Source organism: Sciurus vulgaris (genome assembly GCF_902686455.1).
Source record: "Sciurus vulgaris genome assembly, chromosome: 1".
In the NCBI taxonomy this organism is placed as follows: domain Eukaryota; kingdom Metazoa; phylum Chordata; class Mammalia; order Rodentia; family Sciuridae; genus Sciurus; species Sciurus vulgaris.
The window spans coordinates 40984705-41003541 of record NC_136461.1 but is presented as its reverse complement, the minus strand read 5'-3'; the positions used below and the strand labels follow the sequence as shown (position 1 = coordinate 41003541).

The following is an 18837-nucleotide window of genomic DNA, read 5'->3' as shown; positions in this document are numbered from 1 at the left end:
CCTCTAAAGTGGACATGACAATTTATATTTCCATCAATACTGGATTAAAGGTCTCCCATTTTTATCAGTATGTTATATTGTCACTTTAAATTTTAGATCTTCCTAAATTTTTTTTATATTTAAGAAATATTTAGAGTTTATTGTATGTCTGGTATTAAGAGCATTACAAATAGTACTCCATTTAAATTTTACAATATAAGTAAGAGATAGATACTAATATTATCACTGCTTTATAGAGAATATAAAGCAAAGCACAGAAAAGATAAACAAACTTGCTTCTGGTGATGGAACTGCTATCAAATCCATTTTGGCTCCAGAGTCTATGTTCTTTAAGATTATGCAATGCTGCCTGTTATTATTACTTTAAAACATTGTATCTTAATCACAGATCAGTTAACTGTTTAGATTTGCCTAAAGATTAATATATAAGAATTTTTGTCACAGCTTGGTAAAGGCGATTCAATGAAATGAATCATAACTATAGTGGGTAGGGTAATGTATAATGTAGGGTAAATATAAACCATGCAATCATTAAAAAAATTGAGTTAGAAAAATCATTCAATAATTCACAGGCAAATATTATAGACACTGAGGCTACACTGTTGTTACAGACTGAATGTCTGTGCCCACCCCAAATTCCTATGTTGAAGTTCTAATCCCCAAAGTGGCTATAATTGGACAAAGATTTCTAAGGATTTAATTAAGGTTAAATGAGGTAAAAAACATGGGGCTCTGATTAAACAGGATTAGTATCCATAAAAGAAGAAACACCAGAGAACTTAGGCTTTCTCTGTGCACACACTCCAAGGAAAGACTATATGAATTCACTGATTATCTCCAGACCAAAAAGGAAGCCCTCATCAGAAATGGAAAAAGTCAGACCCTTGCTCTTGAACTTTCAGCTTCCAAACTGTGAGAAAAGAAATTTCTGCTGGTGTGTATAGTATTTTGTTACAGTATCCTAAGCAAACTAATAAAAATGTTAAGACAAAGTCTTCATCAAGATTTTACTCTCATATAAAGAGATAATAAATGTGTAAACAAATACACTGTATAAATTTGGTTAGTGATGCCAGACCATGATTAAAAGAAACTACTGGGAGTTAGAAATTATTTTAGATAGTGTTGCCATGGAGGTTTTTCCAAACACATTTCATGTGGCAGAAATTTAAATAAAGTGAAATAACAGAGTGGAGCCCAGTGGAAATCTGTGGTAAGTTCCTTCCAGGTGAAGGGAAAAGCAAGTAAAAATCCCTAAAGCAGGCCAATGTTATTGAACGGTGTGATTAAGCGAGGGTAGGAGATGAGATGAGAGCGTGGTGATGGCTCAAATGATATGTTATGCTAAGTAGTTAAGATTTCATTTCAAATAAAATGGAAAAAGCATTCAGGAGATTTGACCAGGCAAGTAATATGGCATGATTTACAATTAAATTAGGTTTAAAGATACACACTGAGTTCATATGGGCACAGTTTGAAAGTTACATTTGCACATAAAAAAACTTAATAATAAAACTTTCTTCTGAAATTAAATAAAAAGTCCAACTCCATTTTTGGACCAAATTATCATTCTGAAGGACTTTGAAATGTAGATCTATGAAGCTGGATGAAAACAGGTTCCATGTACAGACTATAGAAAGTTCTAGAAAAGAGCTTTAGCAATTTGAACTATAACACACTTCAAAGACAAGCACGGCAAAAATGTTAAAATGTGAGCTACTGAAAAAGCCGGGGGTGAACTGTTGTACAGCTAACTCAAACAGGCGTACACACTGTATCAGCTCTTCTAACATCATCCAGAGAAGGAAATATGAATGCCCTAAAATACTTACTCACTTACACACTTATGATGTAGATTACCAGTTAGCTATATATAGGCTTTGGGTAACTGTAGGTGCCCTTCATTGACCCATGCAATTTAAGAGCCAAGAAAAACTAAACCAAGAACCTTACCCCTTTCATGCCTCCAACCCTATATTCCCTTCTTCTTAGCTTTAGAACAGATTCTGATTAACAAAAGTAGATGAAAAGTTTACAGACACATACAGCAAAACAGGCACAGTGGTCAAGAATATCTATAAGGCGAATGCAAGCCCTAAGTTCTGACACTTAAGTACACTAATGTTGAATCTGGCCTCAAAAGAAAATGACAGTGCCCCCCCTTTATCCTATAAGCAGAATATCATTAATACCCAAATAATTGTCCTATCCTATTGTGTCAATAATAATACTCAGAAAAAAGTTTCCACAATTGGGCAAACAAATATATGTAACTGAGTAAGTAAAATAGACCAATAATGAAAAACTCACATAAACATCATTTCCAACCTAGCTGCTGAGCTATCTACCTATGCTTTTAGCTGCTGGATAAAAATAAGTAGGTATAATAAGGGGAAAATATTTTTTCAAAAATAAGTTTATTCACAATAAAACTTTTCAGAAAATTTCAGTAAGTAAATTTTTCAGAAAAGCAGGCAATATACATTAAAATTTTAACCTATAATAATACAAAATAAGTTTTGTTTCATTAACAAAGAACATCAATTAAAGCAGTTCATTCATGTTCTTCAATATCAAAAAAATCCTACATCAAACATAATTTTTAAAATGTCTATATTATATTCTTTCTGCATTATGGATAAGAAAAATAGCTGCTAAAATTTAATTCCCTTATGTTCCAAGAAAAACTTTCAAAAAAGATTTTGCAAAAGATGGCATTGTTCCAAGCTGCAGAAATGGGTAAAATGGAAAGAAAGAGTGACTCATTCAAACATGCTCCCTTCCTTCCCAGCCACTATCAAAAATTGTTATCAGAAAACAGACACACATAAAAGGTAACATCTAAACAGAATAGTTGTTTAATATCAATAACCCCACAATTCAGTTTATCATAGAAAGGTAATTTTTCAGAGCTGAGTTTTGTGGTTATTAAAAGAAAAATGCCATAAGAATTTCTGAATCCATTACATGAAGGTAATCGAAAGTAAAATTTACTTACTTTAGCAATCTGCAGCAACACAATGCAGTGTTTAATTGATTCTACCATGCTCTATAAAAACAAAACACTGATTTTAGGATCTTACCCCAAATAATATGGTCTCATGATGTTGAAGCTTAAAATATAAAAATCAGTTCAAAGGCACAAGAGTCAAGCCCACACCACACCACAGATACCCGCTCCTCTTCTAGCTATCCAATGATTCTAATATGCTGATAGTCTCAAATAAAGTTAATTCATTAGTAATTCTAGGATTTGCTAAGGAATGCCACAATATAGTTTATTTATACAAAATACTATCTAAATGACTTTTCAACACCACAAACAGAAAAATGTGAGTTTGATTAACTTTCAAATTCTTAAATTAAGAGTAGCCACCCCAATGTAAACTCCTACAGCACCTACTTAAGATTCATGGAAGTACAAACAATAAAGGACCCTGTCAAAATATTGATAAACCTGAAACATTAACTTACCTGTTTTTAAGATACTTTTATCAAAATACAAATCTTATTAGTCTGTCAGGTAATTTCAGAAGGCCATTACATTATATAAATTGAATCTCAATATATTTTATTTACAAGAGAATATACATAGGTTGAGCATTTCTAATCCAAAAATAAATCTAAAATATAGGTGGTACAGTGGCACACGCCTGTAATCCCAGCAGACTGGGAGGCCGAAGCAAGAGGATCTTAAGTTCATAGCCAGCCTCAGCAATGGCAAGGCACTAAGCAACTTACTGAGACCCTGTCTCTAAATAAAATATAAAATAGGGCTGGAGATGTGGCTCAGTGGTTAAGTGCCCCTCAATTCAATCCCTGTTACCCAAAAAAATAAAAATTCTGTAACTTTTTGAAAGCTGACAGGATGCCTGAGTATAAAATTCCATACTTGACCTTACGTGACAGATCATAGTCAAAACACAGGCACACTAAAAATATTTTTAAAAATTATCTTCAAGCTATGTGTATGAGGTATATATAAAACATAAATGATTTATGTTTGTATCTGAGATATCTCATCAAGGTATCTCCTATTATTTGTGTGAAAATATTCTCAAATCCAAAAATACCCAAAATTAGAACTACTTCTGGTCCCAAGCATTTCATATAAAAGATACTCAACCTGTACTATTGATTGTATGACACCTTTTATCCAAGCATCTCAGATAAGACCAGAAACAGATAAAATATGGTACATTAAGTCAATTTCAATTACAGAGATTATTTTATTAGTTTAAATTACTCTGGATGGTAATATAATTCTTAAACACCCCTATAAATATTCATAAAAACTAAAACCTCAATTGTTCTTAGCACAGAGATAACATTTATAGCATCTTACAATACAGTTTATCAAACACATAACAACTTACATTTGTTGTCTCTTTGAGAGTCTCGATTTTCTGTGAAAAATATATTTAAACAAAAATAATCAGAAGCATAAAGAGATACTGGTTTGGTTTTTTTTTTTTTCTTTTTTGCTGATGAGTCATTTAAAGAATTTTACTAGAAACGTATTATGTTAAGCAAATGTAAAATTATAAAGAAAGTATTAAATCCAACATTTAAATTAAAAACTCCAGACATTTTATAGATTAAGCCCTCTTAAAATGGAATTCATGTGATTTCAAAAAAAAAAAAAAAAGAGAAATCCAAAGGTGGGAAGAACAGTAAGAACTATAATTAAAGCACCTGTTTCCGTATGTCACTTGTCTGTTCCGACAAATTTTTTTTTTTAATTGTAGGTAGACATTACAATACCTTTATTTTCTTTTTATGTGGTGCTGAGGATCGAACCCAGCGCCTCACGAATGCTGGGTGAGCACTCTACCACTGAGCCACAACTCAAGCCCCTGACAATTCTTGCTTACTGGTTTATCAGTATCTGAAGTGATCACATGCATATTTAATAAAATAACTTTCTGCCTTCAACACATTATATATGGAAAGAACACACTAAGTACTTTTAAAAAAAGGGAATTACATTACAATTTTATACATTAATTTTTTAATTACACAACCGTAACAAAAATTCACTAGAATTCCCATAAGGTTCATTGACAGTACTATACAATTAGTCAATAATACTGTTAAAATAGTCAAAATATTGTTGTACTGTTGTTGTTTCTCCAAAAGGCTTTTTAAAGTCAAAATCATGTTTATTTAAGTTACCTTTCTCTGTTCATCATCTTTACAGTTTTGAAGCTTGTCATCAAAAAGCTATAGGATTAAGAATAAGAAAAAAAGGTTATAACACCAATCCACTTTAGTATACTGTGTACATTTCCTAAACACGGAAAAGCAAACTTTACTTATAAATGTACTTCTTGCACAGATGATTTATATACATTTTCAACACAGCATATATTTTTGGCACTGTATCAAGTCATGTTCTATTGGGTGAATGACTGTAAATAGTTAAAGTCAACCACTCAGGTAGAATTACAGAGAAAACACACTACTCTTAAGAACTTAAAATACCAATTCAAACTCAAAGAAGTTTTTGTCTCCAAGTTTAGCAACACTCCTTTTCTTCCTAAGACCCCTGCTTTTAATTCTTTTTAAAGTAGGAAATGAAGGAAATAATTTACTAAGCAATGATAATGGAGATGGACAGGCTGTCTCACCTACACTTCTCCCTAAAATTTAAAAAAAAGATTTTAGAAATTGAGCCACTAAGCTGGGCACTGTGGCACATGCCTGTAATCCCAGCGACTCAGGAGGCTAAGGCAGGTCGATTGTGAGTTCAAAGCCAGCCTCAGCATCTTAGTGAGGCCGGAAGCAACTGAGGGAGACCGTGTCTCCAAATAAATGTAAAACAAGCTGGTGATGTGACTCAGTGGTTAAGCAGGCCTGGGTTCAATCCCCAGTACCAGAAAGAAAGAAGAGAGAAAGAGAGAGAAATTGAGTCATTAAAACTTACCAGTTTCATAGAGATTTTAAACAGAACATGAATCTAAGATAAGGCAAGCCTTATTTCCCTCTAATTACATCTAGATATTTACTTTTTCCCTTAATGACAAAAAAAAATGTAAATATGCTCTTTACCAATATAATTAGGTTTGATATAAAGATCTTTGAATAAGTCAGCTTTAAAAACTGCTAAAGAATCACATGAGGACTATATATTTATAGCAAGAAAGAGTTTTTGTTCAAAATCAGGCTCAGTAACACTATTTCTTTATATCAATTCAATATATAAACTAATGTCATACCTTTAGTTGTTCTATCAAGATTTGTAGGTAAGCATCTGCCTCTGTCAATTTCTTGTCAAAGTCCTGGACACTAGGAACAAATCCTGAATCCAAACCCTAGAGAAAAATAAAACTTGCAATAAATCTAACAGTATTCAAGTAATGGTTAATAGAAAATAAAATACTTCAACCTTCATAAATGAAGACATTTCAATCTTTTAAAAAAGAAAAAGTACTTTTACACAAGTATTTGTTAACTAAATTCTCCAAAAATAGTGGCAAAACTTCCCTCATCAACCTCAAGCACTACTCTTGTCTCATCAATTACATGTGCTAATGCCAAAATGAAGATTTACCCTGCTCTTCAGAATCAACTTTTTTTCTACCCCATAATTGGCTCTCACTCACCACCAGAACAACAGTGAATTATCTAAAGAAACATAAAAACTACACAGAATACTATATTCCTATTTTTTTTTGTTCAGTTCATTCCTATATTCCCTTAATCTGAACTTCATATTCTGTTTAGTTTTCCCATTCCTTAACCTTCTATATCAGCTATGCAGTTTTTCTCCTGTCTACTTTTTTAAAAACAGAACTTTAGGGGCTAAGGCTAACACTCTGTGGTTGAGTCCTTGCCTAGCACATGTGAGGCACTGGGTTCCATCCTTAGCACCACAAAAAAATAAATAAAATAATATAAATAAATAAATAAAATAAAGGTATTGTGTCTATCTACAACTAAAAAAAATTTTAAAGGTTATTCCAGTAAAAAAACAAACAAACAAACAAAAGAACCTTAAAATTCTCACCTCTTCTAACATGCCCCTTTCTAAATGAAAGTGACAAAACTTCTCTCCTCTTCAAGTTCCCTACTTACTTTCGCCCTTGGCACGAACACTACACTCTGGACATGGTATAAATGTTTATTTATTTAGAAGACCCACTTATTTCTCAGTTTAAAAATTCAGCCATGGTATGTCCTCCTTTTTGTCACATAAACTAAGTTCCAGGAGAGCATAGGATTCCTACAATTTAACTTCACTCAAAAGAAATTGAGTTCTTAATCATCTCTGACTGAAAAACCCTTCAATCCTAGGTGTAAAAAAACAAAACAGCTGGAGAAAATAAAATTACCAGCTTACCAAATACGCATGTCCAGTTGTCATGTAGTTAAACAGGGGAATAAGGAATAAGGAACTATACTACCGCCAGAATCCTAACACACACAAGCCAGGCTTGGCAGCACATGCCTGTAATCCCAAGGACTTCAGGGCTGAGGCAGGAGGATCACAAGTTCCAGGCCAGCCTCAGCAACTTAATGAGGCCCTGTCTCCAAATTAAAAAAAAAAAAAAAAAAAAAAAAAGGACTGGGGTTATAGTACCTCCAGTAGCTCAATGGTAGAGCACTTCTGAGTTTAATCCCCAGGATCCCCCCCAAAAATAAATAAATAGAGTCCAACCCCACCAATCCCAACCACATAACTGTATACTTAAATGGGTGAAATACAGTAGCAGCTCAGTACACCTATCTCAAAGTTGACCTTTTCTTATCTTCCCTGCCTTTGGCCAAAGCATATGCTCATTTTCACATTCCCCATGTTAGTAAAATGAGGCTAAAGTTTATATGACAGCAATACCTCATCTTTGCACATATAACACTTCCATTATTATTATTATTAAAGCATTTCACATCCATTATCTCAAAACACACTGAGATTGTAAAGCCTTATAGAAAAGAAGGTGGATTGGCAAACCTAATTTCTAATTTCAGTTCAGTCCCTAACAAGGTACCATGGCTCTCTAACCTTGTCTTCTTACCACCTCCTCCTCCTAATATTAGTCCGGCAACTTCTACATCTGCCAAAGAAAATGACAGCCAACACAAGCAATTATTACTCTTGCTATTGTTGTCATTCTCAAACTAAAATTCGAATTCTAAACCAAAATTTAGAATTTTACTAAGTCCTGTTAAGAACATGGTGGGGGGGGGAAAAATCTTCTAATTGATTTTCAAAGGTGATAAATCTGCCTACTTGTTTTTTCACATACATGTAAAAAAAAAATGCTTGAACCAGTATTTAAGTGATATTATATATTAAAAAACAAAGTGTAAGAACAAAAATTGTAATAAATAATGTACAGACGATCCAGATATATTTATAAAATGTGGTTAAAGATATTCATTTTTTCAAAAAAGATAATCTAAAGAACTTCCTACTAGAAACATTTGATTTTTAGAGTACAATAGAGATGTAGAAAAGCAAGGATAAATAAATAACATTTCATAGCTACTACAGTAAAAGGGAGCTATTTTCTTTCCATGTTATCATACCACAGAAAAATTAGATGGAATGCTTGGTCTGGCTTTTGTTTTGTTTCATAGAATATTATAACATAATTATCAATAATTTAACTACCAAGACCCAGTTAAAATCAGCTAAATACATCATTCTTGCTAAATCCTTTAAAAGGTCAACAACACATTCATAAGTGAATAAAAGGTGAAGCATCTACATGAGAGAAGAAATAGGAACTTTAAGGCTCTTCCCTTCTGAAGTCATTTAGAAATACCCTATAAAAGTCTAATTAACATATCCTATTGTACAAATCACTATTGGATTAAAAATCTTCCAGGAATAAATAGAAACAGATTTAAATTACCTCAATCTGAACCCCATCTAAATTAATTCTTTAAAAATGACCCTTTGATGTTGCTAGAATCATTAGAACCTCATTTGGCTCTCCTCTCAGTCTTGCATCTGAATAGTCTTCCATAACTTTCTTTTACCTTAGGAGTAAACCACATGCTTCACAACATCCATATCAAAGATCTACTCACCAAACCATTTTTATTTAGGTAATATACAATGGGAAGTTTTATAACAATTATCAGCACAAAATCTCAGAACTGGCCTAACATCCATAAATATTGCATGTACTCACAAAATCTATAAGTTAACCCATCCACAATCGATCAAATAACACATATAAACTTTATGTACAAAATTTACACTAATTAAACTGTTTTCTCTAGTAAGAATATACTAGGGAAAAGTATCACAAGTTTCATTATACATCAGTCACCTACTCCAACTTCCCATTCACGGAAGTTACTTTTATAATGTCTTTGAGTCATCTAGTCTTCATTTGAGTATCTCTGGAGATGATAGAGACTATTTCATAAGAACTGTCTTGTATTATCTGTTCCTCTTTCCATTCAACATTAAGAACACTGAGGCACTACACTTAGTCATACTAATCCTTTTCAATGGAGTTTTGTTTTTGAATAGGACTAATACAGTCGTTTATCACACTGAGGGTGTTCTGTCTTTCTCTGAAAAGAACTGAGAACAGGGAAGGACTATGTGACTACATACTACATACTTCTTGAGAAAAAGGAGTCTGATAGTTAAGCAGGCACACATTTTAACACTCTGCATGTACCCTATCTAACACTGGTCACATTTTATGGTTACACTTAATGGTTGACTTCTCTGAGGATTATAAGAAGGGCAGGTATTGTGCCATTCATTCATTACTGTGTTCTCCAATGCTAACTCAGTGTTAACTGAATGTAGGTGGCAATGGCTGCAGCAACAGGCAACTACCAATGCCACAATACCATCTTCCATGACCCCTTCTTCCTAGTTTCTCTTGCCTTTCTGTTCTAATTCTCTTTCCCTTTCTCTGTTCCCTCCTTCCTTTTCTACTCTATCCATGTCCTTCAGCAGTAACTGAAGTGATTATGTTACTGTTGATAAGCAGGACCAAAGAAAGAGGTTTCTGCTCCCTAATTTGTGTCATGGTCTACAACGTGAAAATTTCTGTAGGGATTCACTTAAAGTTTAAACACAGCAATTATAGGAAAAAAATACAGGTTTTCTTCATATAACAAGAAACTGAACTAGAGAAATTTCCATAGAAATTAAATTTCAATTGAACCATAAAAATTAGAAATATATGTAAAGAAAAAAACCATTTATGTAGTAAGTATGCTAAAAGGAAAAGTCTCTAGCTTTCAAGAGTACTTTGCTAATAAAGAAAGCTAAAATAAATACATAGTCAAGATGAATAACAGGTAATTCTTTATCAGTCATGATCTATGCATCCAGTTTAACATACAGAGAGAAAAAGAGAAACACACATTAAGCACAATTTACGAGGAACCATTTTTCTCAGAAAGGACTTAAAAGATAACAAATAATTAAAATTAAACCAATTCCTGTTAACTACTTTACGTGGGACATTAAACACTATATCAACTGTATACTTTAAAAAAAAAAAGGTACTGCAAGGGAAGTAGCTACTGTGGACACTCCCTTAGTAAAACTGCACAGGAAACAACTTTTGAGTCAGGCAGTAAAAGCTTTTTAAGTAATTCCTGCTGACAGAGGAAGAGAAATGAACATTGGAGGTAAACATGGTCAAAGGTGGTTTAGGGTCTTCTTGAGATCAGAATCAGGAAATTAAGAAATTTATGGGTAACTTGTGTAACAACAGGAAGGCTTAGTAATAATATTGTAAAAAGAATTTCACAAGCAAGCTGCCATGGTGCACCTCACTAATCCCAGCTATTAGGGAGGCTGAGGCAGGAGGATGACACACATTCAAGGCCAGTCTCAGCAACTTAACAAGACCCATCTCAAAAAACAAACAAAAAAAAAACCTGGAGATGTAGCTCAGTGGTAAAGGGCCCCTGCGATCAATACCCAGTATCAATAAATAAATAAATAAATAAAATTTAATGAGTGCAAGTGTTCATATCAAATTTTACTTCTCAGTAAAAACTTAAAAGGACTAAGTACCCTATGCGCAGTACTTTCTCTTAAACAGGACAAAATTGTATATGATAAAAATATGTTGCAAAAAGAGGAAGGAAAATACTGTAAGTCTCACAGAAACATTAGAATAACAAGAAAACAGGGTAAGTTGTCAGTAGTAGAACTATAAAAGAAAAAAAAAAAACAGCTTAAAAATTCAACAAATGAAAAATACCACAGAAAACAACCCCAGTAAAAAAACAAATGACATGGATATGGACAAAAGTAGATGATTTCTTAAAGTTAGCAAAAACATACCCTATATTTAGTGATAACTTTACAAGAATATCATTTTGATTAAAATGTAAGTTATTTGTAAAGTTTCTGTTAACAATTAGCAATTTGAGATGACATGCATCACAAATAAGCTTTCATCCAATGAAAGAAGTATAGGGTATACTTACAATTGAATCACTTACAATTATTTTTGAAAATTCAAGAACTGGAGAGATACCAGAAGACTGGAAAAAAGCAAGTGTAGTACTGATCTTCCATAAAGGTAAGGAAAAGAGAGAATAGAAAGTTACCATGCTGTGAGTCTGAAATCAATAATCAAGTAAAGGAATAAGAGAAAATCTGTAACTATACAGAGGAAAAGTAGGTACATAAGCAGCAAGTGACAAGTTAAAAACAAACATACCATATGCCAAACTTAATAGCTTTTCTATCCCTTCAAAATTTAAGTTAGCAAATCAAATTTTTAAAGAAATGATACCATGAGGTCGCCCTATCAGATGGCTTAAAAGTTGGTTTAATGATGAAAAAAATCTGTTAAAAAAAAAATCAAAGCTATTAATAATACCACGATTTTAAGTGAGGCTTGCTAATAGATGATTCCCCTGGATAACTGAACATTTTGAAATATTTATAATCCCTATTTATCCCTAAGATTTATCTACTTTGGCTAAAGGAAAAACAGGAATTACACATACAGAGAAATTCTGAGGGAAAGAATTTCTACCTAATTTTAATACTAAAGATTAATACTCAACTATCAATTCATTTGGAATGAAGATTAGAATTTTAAAATATGCATAAAATTGAGCCTAGTATTAAATCTTTTTCTCCACAGTACCTTCAGGAAAGTACTTTCCATGTAAATCAGTGTCCTGATAATCCAGGCTTCAAATTAAATCCTCTATTATCAATAGAGTAGCTCTAGGTATATTACCAACAACTGCCAGGTTTTCCAAGAATGCCCTAAAAGGTGAGCTCTAAAATTTCCCATAGCTGAGTGAGCAGTTCTAACACCATGGATTCACCATGGATAGTTAAGATATATTTGAAATTTTCAGAGTATGAGACATCCTGCTATACTCTTTGCACTTTCTCCTTCCATCATCACAACATAGTAGACAGATACTGCTTATTACTCAAAGCTTCCAGTTGGAATTTTTTTAAAAACAGGGATTCTAACCTAGTCCTCTGGCTTCAAATACATTATACTTTTCTATTAAATTACAAAAGGGTTTGTATAAGGGTTCTAAAATGTAACTTGAAAATTGCCTCAAGTAGTCTGATATAGCAAAATGAGCACAAGCTTTAAGGATTGATCTAGTTTGCATTAGGAATCTGCAACTTCCTAATAAATTACCTGTGTGATCTAGCCAAGTCACTTTCTCTTTCTCCTTTTTCTCAATAAGATGATATAATAACAAATTATTCAAGGTTTCTGGATAAATGGAATATGAAAAATATGTGTAAAGTAATACAATAATAGGTATTCTACTATCCTTTATAATTTTGAGCCTCAGATAACCTGTATTCACCACTAAAATCCCAAACTCTACACAGTGTCTGACATATAGAAGTCATGAAGGATATCAGTTGAACTTCAAAAAAAAGAGAGATAATAATCAGACAGTACTGTAAACCACATGCAATTTTTCAGAGATATACAATCAAGAAAAGGATAAAAGCATAAGTTAAATTGTATTTAGCATCTCCTTAAATAGGAAATGAAACAGTAAGTTGATGAACGCTAAAGAAGATAACAGATGATAGTAATAAAATAAGGTTATGAGCAACAGAGAAAACGAGTGGTGAAACAAAATTAGATGAGAAAAAAGAATCCAATACAGAAAAGTACTGGTTATTTTACCTAAACCACAAAAGTAAATTGTATTTAATTATTACCTTGGAAAATGACAAACAGTGTAAAGAAAGTCTATTTTTCCTTAAGAGTATCAACCCTTGAAAACCTAGAATTGCTTTTTGATTTAAATTTACAAAGAAAACAGTTTATAGATAGCTATTTCTATTTTTTAAAAAACCTACTAAACAACTGGGCACAGAGGCACACACCTGTAATCCCAGTGGCATGGGAGGCCTAGGCAGGAGGATCAAGAGTTCAAAACCAGCCTCGGCAGTGGTGAGGTGCTAAGCAACTCAGTGAGACCCTTTCTCTAAATAAAATACAAAATAGGGCAGGGGATGTGGCTCAGTGGTTGAGTGCCCCTGTGTTCAATCCCCCGTTTAAAAAAAAAAAATCTACTAAACAAATCTGAATTGCTCACTTAGAATTGTGATAGAAAAAGGTTGCTTTGCCAGACAGAAGTGAGATACAAATACCAGCGCTAAAATTCATGAATTTCAATCATAACCAAGTCTCAGCACAACTCTTAACTCTTCATCTATTGCTGAAACTCTTATGTAACCCTTTGACTTAGGAAACAAAAATCAGCATTGACTCTATAAAATGATTTGGTTGCTCAAGCAACTGAACAACAGAATTCTGAGATTTGTAGCATTTTCCTCTATGGAAATCACTGGTAGCTTCTTCTGGTTTTTTGTTTTGTTTTGTTTTGTTTTGTTTTTTAAGATTCTCCTAATCTATTCAATAAGACTGTATAAAAACCAATTAAATAAACAAAACAAACAAAAACCTGAAATCTATACATAGGATGACCACACACATTTGCCTAAGACAATCTTTATGCCTACTTATTAGACATTATTAGCAGCCTCCTCCACTCTCAAAAGTGCCCCCATTTAAACAATAAATTACCTGGTCACCCTCTATCATAAGATGTAATTATAGCATTTTCAGTATATAAATATCATGAAAATCATTAAGATTCCAAGTATTCAGATGCAGCAAATTACCTTTAAAGAAAAAAAAAAACTAAAATAAAACATGAGTTTACAGTCTCTGAATGCAAAAAGCAAACTATAGAAATAAAAAATTCCAGAATTCAAGTCAATTGATAATAACTGAGTGCTTACATAATACTAGAGACACAAGTAATATTAAAGCTGCATTTTTAGAAAGCTATTTTAGTTAAATACTAGAAGATGCATTTTTAAAAGGTTTACACACACACACACACACACACACACACACACACACACACATATCCTGAAATAAAACACATGAACCAAAACATGAAATACTGTTTACTCCAGAGCAGTGGGACTGAGGACTGAGGACATTTAAGAGACTCTTAGTTTCTACTGCTATATATATTCATGTTGCCCAACTTCTTTGTAAGTATACATTTTCCTGTTAAAGGAATAAATGTGGCAATACTGACACTGCTCAGATACCTTTCCAAGCAAAATAAAATATAGTATAAAAAAATTCAGGCATTCCAGGCAAGTGATCTATCACTGAGCTAAAGCCCCAGTAATAACATCATTTAAAGGTAAAGCACAAGGTAGTAAAAAAGTACTTAAAACTCAGCAATCACCACTAAATTGAAATAAATTAAATGCTGGGAAGAAAAATGGCTCGTGAAACAAAGCATAATACCTAACTTCTTTTCCACACCCTTCCTGCCAACATGAGCATGACTCAACATTCAAGAAAGCAATCTCGAGAAGAACAAAAACATCTACTACATCATACCACCTAACAAAGTACTGTTCTGACCATGTGGTATTTGGCAATCAACCAAAGTGTTTCTTCTGAGACACTTTAGCTAATCAGGCTATTTGCAAAATCTTTCTCATATCATTCTTGTATCTGAATTAAACTGAGTGGGATTAAAAACAAAAAAATCTTCCCCAACCTCAGATTAACAGTCATTAAAACACTTTAGAGAGTCTATTTTTAACCATCTATCAAATATAAATGTTTCAGGAAAGTTTTTAGGAAATCTATTCTATGTATAACTAGGAGAAATTAAACATGAAAATCTTTAAACTGAGTATTTTAGTAGTTAGTTCAGGTCTTGAAATAACTACAGAATTGTATTTTCCAAAACAAAACCTGATTTATCTAACAAGACTGGATCTCTCTTATATGGCAAATGTAAAAATCGACAAATTAATGCCAAAGGAGAGCTAACATGACAAAGGAGTCTGACTAAAATAAGGCTTATATTTCACATAATCAAAACAAAAACAATCCTGAACTGAAAAGAACAGGTGGTTCTACAATTGTTCTGGCACTTTATCCCTTAAAATTACATATGCCAAAGCTGTCCATATAGCTGATTTTAGCTGCCAACGAATGTCAGAAAGAAACACAGGCACATTTTTGCTAAAGTTATTAAACGTGTATATAAAGTACCCTGATTTAGTTTAAATATTGTCAGAAACCTATCAAGATGGTCTGGAAACAGGACTAGAATATAAAAGTTCATGAGACTAGGACTTTGTTCTGTTCTGGTCCTACTGTATTCCTTAGGTTAGTGCTTGCTTTACAGCAAATATTCGACAACAACAACAAAAATCTGTGAATGACCTCAATATGCCTGTTAGGTTTTCGTTTTTTTTGTTTCTTTGTTTTGTGTGTATGTGTGGTACTGGGGATTGAACCCAAGGCCTCACACATGTTAGGGAAGTGCTTTATCACTGACCTACAACCTCAGCTCCCTATTACTATTTAAACAAAAAAAGTTTCAAGGAGCCAGACCTAGTCCCACACACCTATAATCCCAGCGACTCAAAGCCAGCCTCAGCAACAGTGAGGCACTAAGTAACTCAGTGAGACCCTGTCTGTAAATAAAATACAAAATAGGGCTGAGGATGTGGCTCAGTGGTTGAGTGCCCCTAAGTTCAATTCCCCATACCAAAAAAAAAAAAAAAAAAAAGGCATCAAAGAACCAGAAGTTCTTGGAGATTATAAACCAAAGTATTCATGAAAAAAATCACAAATCATTCATTTAGTTATTATAAAAGATTTACTATATCACAAGTATGAACGCTGCATTTTTTAAGGCTAACAAAGATTTTAAGAAAAAAAAATTAGAGAAAAGATATAGAAATAAATGGCAATACAATGAGAAAGAAGATCAGGCAATGACATTCTCATCCCTCTAAAAGCTCATTCTCTTGCCAAATCTTAGGAGCACATTTTTACACATACTACTCTGGGTGTACAATTCAGCGTTACAATAGTTACTTTTTTCATTGGGGGATGCCAAGGTGAAGCAGACACATCCGTCTACAAATAACTAATTTGAGCAAGGTAAAATAAATAAGAGAAAGGCATTAGAAGATTTAAAGGAGAAAGTTATAAGGATAAGAAAGATTTCTGAGAGGTAACATTTGAGAGTGCAGGACTTGGAGAGACAAGGGGAAGAATATAATAGCAGTGGGCCATGGCAGGAAACAGCACTAACTGATGAGGTGTTTGAACATTTCTTTAATAAAGTGACTGTTTATAGAAGTGAGTGAAGGGCTAAGGAAACAAGGGATGCTGAGGACCCCAAGAATAAGGGAGCAGCAGGAAGCCTTTACTACTCCTATCCTGAAGGAGCAAGGAATAATGTTACCGTGGGCCAATCACAGGAGGAGCTACTCAGTGGACACTACAGCTGTAGGACAATCACTGCTAAAACTGCATCAAGCAGAGAAGGAGCAGGGGGAATAAATACTACAAAGGTTCTCTTTTTTTATATATATATCTTCCATCTTCTGTTGCTGCCACCCATTGACTAAACCCAAACAGAACCCTGAGGACAAAGAACCCCACGTGATACAGGCTGTGAAGTTCAGACTCTTGGAGAAGAACAAAGAGCAGAAAACAAATTTGTAAGAAAGTAGAGAATAACCAGAAAAGATATACTCCTAGACTGAAGGATATATAACCTCAAAGAGAGAGAGGTTAAAAAAATCACAAGATCAAATGAGGAACAACATTCTCTTAAAGACATATAAGATGGTATTTTTCAGATCTGGATGCTGACTTTGAAGGAAATCAAAATTAGTACTGAACTGGAAAAAGTACTGGGATTTAAGAAGTAATGGATGGGAGATTCACCAGAGTAGCACCTTGACACAAAACCAACATCATCTAGGCTTAAGTCCTAATAAGGAAGGCCCCTCCTGTGTGACCTTGAACAAATCATTTGGCTTCTGAGAGACTCTTATCCAATATTGTAAAGGGAAAAAAAAAAAAGGCAGAGACTGAATTCTGAACTTGAACATTTAAGATCTCTTCCACTTCCAGGATTCTGCGAAAACAATATCTCCAGGTAAACAACTTATTCACCCAGAGAGTAAATACCTCTGGAGTTTACTTATTCATCTTTGAAAATAAAATTATTTTCATTTAAATAGACAGTGAGAACTTATTGGTTCCAATTGCAACTACATCCTCGTTGGTATGACAAAGAATTGTTAAAACTCAAGCCAACCACTATATAGTGTAACCTAGAAACTAAGAGAGAAAGCCTAAAGCAATCAGATTTTAAAACATTCTCTGGAACGCAGAGAATGCAAAGAAATAATAGGGTAAGCAGAATAAAACTTGGTTGAAGTGGCACAATTTAGAAAAAAAAAAAATAATAAGTTCCTCAGTCAACACAGTAATGAAGCCATGTTCTAAAAGGTGCCTCCAGAAATAAATGAACTTTAAGATAGGAGGGATTAGTGCACTCACTCTCTCAAGCACATGCATGCAGAAACCAGATGAACCATTACCACTCATTCATGACACAAATATTTATTGAATGATTATTATGGCCATGCCTTCCAAGTAACTGCCTTGAATTCTCTCACCATCAGCAAGCTTTTTCCTGTGATATTAACCAGCACACCAGAACCAAACTGTGCTAGATCTTAGCATTATTCCAACTATATTAGAGGACATACAGATTTGAGGGCGAGGGATATTTATAATCTGCCCACCACTTATAACACTGTTTCTGAAACCTTCAGTCCCCCTGTCTTTCCAGTCTGGTGGCAACCAGGGAATTTAGTGACATTATTAACTCACAGGGAAAAACTGAGTCAGTACAACTGAGTTAAAAATTTGCATATTTATGGTATTATTTCTCATATTTTGGTCACCTAACAAGCATTTGTTAAAACACCTACTATGTGCTACTGGAACTCAAAAAAAATCCCAAAATATGGATCTTTCAACTGTAGGACACTGGAAGGGTCTCAGAAACAAAGTCTCTTTCTAAACTTCTGCCTTTTTTTTTCCTGCTATACTTTCTCTCACAAGGCTGGCCGAGAAACTAGAACCTCTCTCCCAAAGCCAGCTATGACACCTAGAAATATACTCCCGCCTTTGTGTGTAGACACTACGCACAAAGAAATCTTCTGACCCTCATTTTGGAAAGGGTCCTGCCCCATCACCAAGGATGAAGGAACATTATTCTGAGGCAGAGAATAATATGACTCGACAGGCCTTTGCTGGGTTTCACTCATTCAACTTATTACATTAGGTCATACACCTTTTTGTTCAACCACATTCTACACAGTTGTCTATTCTTCACCTAAACAAAAAGTTTAGGTATTCACTGTGAAGGCTCTCCCAACATGTAAAACTTAAACAAATCTGTTAGGCTTTTCTCTTGATAATCTGTCTTCTGTTTTAGGGGTGTCAGGGGTGACCCTTATGACAGGTGAGCAGTGGTATC

At 33.7% G+C, this 18837-nt stretch overlaps 1 protein-coding gene across 15 annotated transcripts in view; it reads right to left on the bottom strand.

Annotated features, from left to right (window-relative positions):
- The window catches only part of OSBPL9 (oxysterol binding protein like 9), a gene marked incomplete at its 5' end in the record, with an annotated part of 149489 nt that overhangs the window by 41682 nt on the left and 88970 nt on the right, over window positions 1-18837 (bottom strand). For 5 of the 15 annotated variants that reach the window (XR_013766296.1, XR_013766297.1, XR_013766298.1 and 2 more), the window contains 5 exons: window positions 2999-3049; window positions 4377-4406; window positions 5176-5223; window positions 6219-6314; window positions 11440-11508. Coding sequence is in view for 5 of the 15 variants with exons in the window: in XM_079154409.1 (XP_079010535.1) it covers window positions 2999-3049; window positions 4377-4406; window positions 5176-5223; window positions 6219-6314; window positions 11440-11508 (294 nt within the window). The remainder of the gene's footprint in view (window positions 1-2998; window positions 3050-4376; window positions 4407-5175; window positions 5224-6218; window positions 6315-11439; window positions 11509-18837) is intronic. The other 10 variants (XR_013766304.1, XM_079154410.1, XM_079154412.1 and 7 more) reach the window with 7 other exon arrangements.